The sequence below is a fragment of the Vicia villosa genome, linkage group LG1 (assembly GCF_029867415.1).
Source record: "Vicia villosa cultivar HV-30 ecotype Madison, WI linkage group LG1, Vvil1.0, whole genome shotgun sequence".
Taxonomy (NCBI): Eukaryota; Viridiplantae; Streptophyta; class Magnoliopsida; order Fabales; family Fabaceae; genus Vicia; species Vicia villosa.
In genome coordinates this window covers 142,094,688-142,102,990 of record NC_081180.1, presented here as the reverse complement: position 1 = coordinate 142,102,990, position 8,303 = coordinate 142,094,688, and the positions used below count along the sequence as shown (strand labels likewise).

At 32.3% G+C, this 8,303-nt stretch overlaps 1 protein-coding gene across 1 annotated transcript; it reads right to left on the bottom strand.

Moving 5' to 3' along the window:
• Positions 1-1,375: 1,375 nt before the first annotated feature.
• Positions 1,376-7,623, bottom strand: LOC131644350 (actin-related protein 9). The gene is made up of 19 exons (XM_058914828.1): positions 7,474-7,623; positions 7,321-7,393; positions 7,079-7,188; positions 6,902-6,961; positions 6,747-6,812; positions 6,141-6,249; positions 5,673-5,878; positions 4,933-5,053; positions 4,739-4,803; positions 4,525-4,614; positions 4,000-4,050; positions 3,290-3,421; positions 2,704-2,793; positions 2,532-2,602; positions 2,240-2,439; positions 2,112-2,155; positions 1,971-2,020; positions 1,756-1,852; positions 1,376-1,647 (listed from the first exon to the last, which is right to left on the bottom strand). Exons 1-19 carry the CDS (start codon positions 7,474-7,476, stop codon positions 1,504-1,506), a joined length of 1,782 nt encoding a protein of 593 aa, XP_058770811.1. The 5' UTR covers positions 7,477-7,623; the 3' UTR covers positions 1,376-1,503.
• Between the last annotated feature and the right edge of the window lie 680 nt (positions 7,624-8,303).

Genomic DNA, 8,303 nt, shown 5'->3' with positions numbered 1-8,303 from the left:
TCCTTATCCACAATAATCTCCACCCCATTTATTGATCTAATTTTTTTGGTGTACTAAAACTTAAATTCCGAGTTGTCTAATTCATTCGCTTTTTCACCTGTCCACTTAGTTTTTTGTAGACACATAAAATTGATCTTCCTCCTAACCATAGCGTCAACTATTTTCATAGGTTTTCCAATAAGTGTGCCTATATACATGATCCAAAGCGAATCCATCTCTCATGAACTAGTTTCTTTACTCACACTCGTTCACGAAAATGTGGGAACCCTTTCTTATTTTTCACTATATTCATGAGGCGATGCAGCGGCCCTTGCTCTTTTGACACTATACTCGAGCCATACAGCGTGTTGTTTACGAAAACGACATAGCATTCACATTATTTCGTAGTTGATCCATGTCCTAGAGATTCAACAAAGTTTTACATTGATTGTCGAAAGCCTAACAGAGCTCTCAAAATAAATTAAATTAAATCTTTCTTTTTTTTTTTTACTTAATGATATTAATGTGAAGGGATATTCTTACTCGTAAAGTAAGTTAATATTTTGATCATTTATTATTTTTAATATAATAGTTAAAAATAATAACTAATTAAATATAGAGATAGAAAACTATTACTTATTATTTTTAATCATTACTTTCAACCATTGGATAGAATATTATTGCGGAAACGGATCCATGTAGTCGAATACACCTAGTGAGATAAGATTTAATTGTTGTTTAAAGAAATTATTATTTTTTTGACAAGTTTAAAGAAATTACTTAAACATAAATAGTAGATACGAGAAAATAATTCACATTTGTTGAAGAATGTATTCAATTACACTTTTAACATGTAACTATTGATGTATCTTAACATGTTTTCTTGTTAATTGCTAACAAAAATTGATACAGATGCATTATATACTATTATCATAAGAACACGAAACATATCTTTCAAATAGAAGTGGGAAAGAAAATTGTTTTATGAAGATGGAAATCGCAATTGAAGTATTTGATTGCACTATTGACACAAACAATTGTACATCAATAGAGATATGGTCAAAAGGAAAGTATTAGAAAATGATAAATCATGAAATAGATTCTAAAATAAAAATACAAATCATGTAGATCATAGAGTTTTGGGAGGTTAGAGTAAGGGCATACATTGTCAAATTAATTGAGATATTAATTAAAATGTATAATGGAGTAATTATGAATATATGATCACAAAATTACTACTAAAAAGTATGTGTCAAAGGAACTGGCTAGAGGCTGATCTAATTCAATAATGTGTTATTTCAACAATTAATTAATCTTCCTAGTTTTGCCACTCAAGAAAATAATAACCTTTCTAGTTTCAAAGTGATTTTCATTTACATAAATATTATTAACATCATAAAAAACTGTATAAACTCATTTGATTTGACTTTATCATGTGACACATTACAATAGAAAAGTGATAAATTACAAAGAAAAGTGACAAAGGATTAGCATATTTTTAACTTGAAGATGTATAGCAGACCTTCAAGAATTAATGTAACACATAGCTTGAGCTTGAAGATAATATGAATCCTTGTATTTTCTGTTACTCCCAACATGAACCCCGTTTTGAATCCAGTCTTCCCTGTTTATCCATGCATCCCTACCTAAATCCAGTACTCCGAGAATCTGCAAACGCGTGTTAAGCTATTAAGAATTTTACTCGGCAAAATAACTTAATAACCAAAGTGAAGAATTTAATGAAATGAAGATGATCGTCTTATGTACTCAACATACCGCCCCGCCTTTCCATGACACAAATGTCGGATTTGACCTTGATTGTATAACCTCCACTGTATCAATTGCTTCATTTGATGGAATAGCATGTAAAACTCTGCGGTGTAAAAATATAGACAGACTCATCAATCAGCTTAAACTTGAACAAACTAATCAACAAAATCATTGATGATGCTAGGCAAGTATACAAAAGGTCAATGGAAATTGAAACAAACCTTTCTTCAACTGCAGGAACTAAACCATTTGTCAAAGCCACGCCGCCGGTCTATTTTAGATAAACTGTGTCAATTCCTTTCGACCAACATGCAATATGATGAACTTAAAAATGCTTACTTAACTCAACGTGTAAAACTCACCAATTGTATGCTGCAAAATAGTTTTCTCTGGATGTCTATACGACCTGTGAATACAAGCACAAAACTGCTAAACAAAGCTTTAAGCTCTATGTATATGAAATGAAGGAATGTGATACCAAAAAAATTACCAGTTGAGAGAATGCAGTTCGTAATAGCCTCGGCAAGGCCAAGATTTTCTTCTTTTTTCGGCTTAGTTGAATAAACAGGATAACTTTCCCACATGGGCAGTCCTCCATTGACATTAGGATAGAAAGTATCTGACATGTCAGACCTTCGGGAAAAGTCAATATGCCATGTATCTTCTAGCATATCCTCGTAGTCACTAAACCTAGCAAGGGAAATCACCAGGGTCGTGTAAACGAAAAATAGTTCACAAACAAACATGGTCACAGCAGAGAGAGAATTTGTGAACACACTAACCAAGTTCGTGGTGGAGGAGGATACACGTCAGGAACAAAAAGCATTGGATAGAACAAACCCATGGGAGGAACCTATGCAATAGTATTAGTCAATTGTCATAGTCTAAGCATGGCACTATCTAATGGCAAAATTTGAGGGCAAATGAAGAATGAATTTTACTGAGAACATGTACATTGAGAGCAGTAAGTCTTGTCCTGTGAGACCCAGGCGCCGCTTTGTCCTCGTAGGAATGAACTACTGCAACAGCATCAAGTTGCCCCTCCTATAAACAAGATACTAGATAACTTAAATTGAATTCAAGTTTAGAAGCAAGGTAAATTTAAAGTACTTTATAAGAACTACAAAGTGGCAAATGCATGGTGCTGTTAAATGCCGGCCATGCTAGAATGGTGTGACGGATTTTTTTGACAACCGCCATGGCCAACTCGTGAAGGGATGCCGGCCATGGCAGTGCTATAGACTGTAATGGCATATTCATAGAGGAATTTTGGCCTTCCACCATCCACATTACTGCAAATGCATGCACGAGTGCAATGAAGAGATAACAAAGCTGAGAGAAATGAATGGGTAAAAAAAGATAACAGCTATAGGTAAGTATAAAACCCTTGAGATGTAAACTCATGCTATAAATAGCTTCTCTTGTATTGTTCACAGCCCTTGATTTTTTCTCAACTATGAATTATTAAAAATGGCATCTCGTATGACTTAATATGATAAAGTAGTAATTTGGCAAAATGAGATAAAGTAGTAGAACTCACTCTGATTTCACAAAATGATTCTTTCAGTTGATTTAACATTAACAGATCTATAGGCTTTGTCAACATATCTGTTCGAATTTGTGGATAGGTCTGGTGATGCCTTTGCGTCCAGAGAAGGCCCCTTGATATATCCTGAAAATACGTAGTTAATATTTAAAATACTACCACAAATCACTTTTGGAGCACAGAAGAAATGATCATTACATAATTCCAAGAACTACAATAAAAATATCTTGACCCAGTACTTGCCAAGAATGATTATCTTTCATTAAAAGAGGCATGGAATTGAGAAGGAGTGTTGCGGAATATTTTAATTGATGGAGTTATATAAGTCAATGTCCAGTAAGTGGCTCTTTGATAAGGTATCAGACATTGGTGTCGATCAAAGTTCTTGTTCCCATAATCCTTCCAATTTCCTATTCTTAATTTAATTGCTCAAATTTATCAATATTTAGGTCTTTATGGAACGATAGGGCTAGAAGAGTTATGTTTGGACATTTATCCTTCATAAAATTAATACAAATGATTTGCTATAAACTCAGACATCAAAAAGTTTTTTGAAGCTTTTCGACTGATTTTTTTTAATTCATCTCAACAAACTAACTTCCTTTATCTAGAGATTATAGTTTACATATGCCGCATATATCTTCCAGGTTCAAAACTATTTCAAAACACCAGAAACGCGTGCAATAGAAAAATATATTTTGTACCTCACCGCCAAAAGTTAAAGTCCTTGCAGTTGATGGTAGCGCAGCTCCATCCTAAACAATAAAAGAAGTAGTTAACGACCCAAAACTTAGCCAACTTTTATTTTTCAATCTATCTGAAGTCTAAACAATCATCAAGCATAGAGAAAATCCAATTTGATAGAAAGTTTGAGGCACAAGCTAATATTCAAAGATGATGAATATATGTAACCAGCAAATGTCAATTTCCTTAAAAACTAAGACGGCAAAACTATATTCAGAATAATGGTTGTAGCATCAAAACTATAGTAAGTAGAAAACAATTCAGCATCAAAGTTGTTTTGCCAAGAAAAGGCTTTTGTTATTACTTATTACTGTTGCAATATCTCCGATTACTAATTGCATGTTTTTTAATTGTAAGTTATGAGTATTTATATAAGAGTGAGATGAATGAGAAAAAAATACAATTATAGTGAAATATGATTGATAATGATATGATACTAACTTGATACAAAAGACTTAACAAACATTAACCCCTATTTCATTTACCTCTATGCATATAAGAGATGTAACCTGAGCACCAATATTCACTACACATGCTGTTGATAATCCATTTCCAAAAACTGCAGCAAGACCTTCCTGATCAAACAATTTCATATAAAATCATTAGAAACTAAAGGAAAAATCGTGGCAAATTGTTCCTTTTCTGCGTACAAAAAGGTCATACATTCATCATATAAACATATAGCAATAAAGGTCATACCTGGTGCACCACTGCTGAGCCAAAGCATAGTTCTTGTAGAACTACGGATAGAATTTCCTTTATTTCTGCTTGTGTCATGGACTAAAACATAAATAGACTATACCAGGAGTCTGAAATACAAATTCAAAGGAAACTCTAACAGGAAAAAAAATAAATGTGACATTTTCTTTGAAGGAATAAAAAGTTCTAAATACCGCGATTATCAAATGTTTCTGGCATCACAAGAATAGCAGAGTACATGTTTCTTTCATTGCGAGGAATATGCAGTTTCTCTATTAAAATCCAATCCCAAATAGCACGCAGATCCTCAAGCACCTGCAAAATTGCCAAGAAGTAGTGATGTAGAATGAAAGCAAGAAATAATCTGAGACACCCAATTGACATTACACAATAAAAGCATGAATCATACATCTCAAAGATGTGGCCTATCAAACAACTCAGCAGATTCTAGATTACATGGAGACGCGACACAAACATTTCACTAGAGTAGGCCCAATTCTAGATGATAAAAAAATGCAGTTCAATTTTGGAACCTATATCCAACGACTACTGAAGCAACTAAACCATAAATTCCTAAATTGTTGACAACAAACCCCTAACTCACTAATACAAACCCTAACTCTCAATTTCAAATTACATCATAAATTGGTATAGTTTATTAATATATATACCATAACCCCTAACTATAAACTTGCACAAATTAGGGGCAGCCTATATTTTATTTAAAAATGAAACTATTGTTATGTAGCATACAAAAGTAGTAATAATAATCAGTTATAGGACACCTATATGTTTTAACATTACATTATGATGCAATGCAACAGCTAGCTTATAAGGCACAAGACAGAATTCCCAAGATGCATATTATCTATATTTTTTTGCGCATCAATTAACTATTGCATTGGTTTTAATTTGGTTTGGAAGTGACATGTACCTGCTGCATAGGATAGTGTTGTGAAATATTCAAGTGTCCTCTGCGGATTGGACGACATAAACAATAAGGTTCAGTGGGAGATATCCTTAATGCTTCCTCACCACAAATGAACTCTCTGAATTTTTTATTGCTCGTGCCAATTTCCTTCAAATCTGTACTATCTTTTGTGTCCAAAGACACGCTAGTCTCCTCTTTATTCGTAGCCTCTGCAAATGCCAATTTATATAAATATATCATATGCTAATTGACATAAAAGTAACAGCATGTTAAAGTCGAAGATACCCTTTCTGGCCAAGATTTTTAAACTCTTGATTACCATCTAATATTAGCCTATTAGGAACTCAATAAAACAAACTTGAGATAAATCAAATGCTAAGCTAGTTCACATAAACAACCCAAATCCACATATGCAATTGCAGAGTACAGGAAAGTACTAGATGTTATACAAAAAATATCATTTACTCTTACCTAATACTGAAAGTGAAGACGAACTAGTGACCTCCTCATAAACATTAGTCCAAGTTAAGGCTGAATCTTTCCTGTTAGTATGTGGATTGTATCCGTCAACACGTCCCATCTGTACATACAGTACAATGGAAGTCATAGTATTAGCAATGACTGATTATCTGTTTTATGATGCTATAGTAATCTTATCCAAAAAACAACCAAAGTATTTGACAGAATCTTCCAAATAAATTATTTGTATCTGCTCGAGAGTGAGAAAATGACTTTTCATAAATCTTAGTATTCATACTTGTTAAGATGCTATTAGCTTTACTACCAATGAATGATCTGTTTTATGTATTTATGTATACTGTTGGGATTTACGTTTAGTTCTTCAACTGTTTTTTGGTTTTCACAATAGTGGTCATCTCGCTATTCGCTATACCACTTTAGCATATTTGGGATCAGGCACTCTATGCCGATATCCGAGATTAACAATATAGCTCAGGATTTTCAAAAACGGTCATTCAAATTACAAGGCTATGTGCCTGTTAGCACGTTTGTCTTATGTAGTTCATCACTTTTCGTAAGCTCAAAACTTAAAGTGTAACTAAATAAAATACTATGTACCTTGCGGGGGAAAGAGTTGCCGGAAGGCTCTTCATCCAGAAAGGGTATCTTCAACAAAGACGCAATCTTTTTTCCACAAAAAAAAAATGTGTAAAAAACCAATATCATCAAATTGTAGCATAGAAGTAACAGCTTTACAATGTTTCATAACTTACAACATCATAAGCATTTTCCCTTTCCATGTGCTGTGCAGTTGTAACCTGACTATTAAGCATCTAAACACAGAAAACAAAAACAAAACAAAAATTGAAGTAAAATACTTACACCTACAGAGAAAGTGAAAACAATTCAAACAACATAACAAAACAATGAAATCAAATAATGTCAAAAACCTGATCTTGAACATTCCTCTTAGGAACCTGTTTGGTATAATGAGCAATACAATGAGGAATATTAAAAGGGGTATCCTGTGAAGCCAAACCAATTCTAATATTTGCAGAACCTGAGTAAACAACAATGAAGTAACAATAATAAAAAAAAAATTGATTTTTAATATAACTTCGAGTTAAAGTGATTAAAAGAGAGTAAGATGAAAAACGGGTAATGCTCAAAATTGAATTTTTTTTGTGCATACCAGGGTTGATAACAACAAGATTGGAGCCTCGTTCTGACATTATTTGGGAAGGAAGCGCAGATTTAAGGTAATCCTGTGACATAGAACGAATGAGAACAAAATTGTTGAAAGGGTTAACGACGATAGAGAGGGAGAGAGGGAGAGGAACTGTACCATAGGAAATTATTAGAGTTTGCAAAATTTGACGCTTTTTTTCCTTCTTTGGTTTCTCTGATTTTGTTTTGAACTGAGAAAACACTTTCTTTTAACAGATTTTTCCGGCGAAGGAGTGTCTTTGAACTACAACTACTACTAAAAGTACTACTAGTACTTTCTTCGTGACATTTTATATTGATCATAGTAATTATTATTATTATTATTATTTTTCCGTTTCCATTTAATATTCAAAAAAAAATTATCAAGATATTTTTGTTGATATTTAAAAAAATTATCAGTAAATTTGTGTTGTCGTTAATATTTAATATTTTGTCAATAATTTTGTGTTCCGGTTAATATTTATTATTTTGATAAGTAATTTTATATTTCCGTTAATATTTATTATTTTGATCAATAACTTCGTATTCTCGTTAATATTCATTATTTTGATCAATAACTTTGTGTTGCCGTTAATATTCCAAATTTATTTTCGTTAATATCTAAAAAAATTCTCAGTAACTTAATGTTTCTGTTAATATTCAAAAAAATTATCAGTAACTTCGTGTTGTCATTAGTATTCAATATATTGTCAATAACTCAGTGTTTCCATTAATATTTATTATTTTGATCAGTAGCTTCGTGTTCATGTTAATATTCAAAATTTGTTCCTGTTAATATTCAAAATGTGGATTAGTAACTTAATGCTTCCGATAATATTTAATATTTTAATTTTTAATCAATAACTCCGTGCTCCCGTTAATATTTAATATTTTGAATGTTAACGGGATACTTGTGCATCGCACGGGTACCAGTTCTGACACGCCTATTTTGTTCAATATTGTATTTTT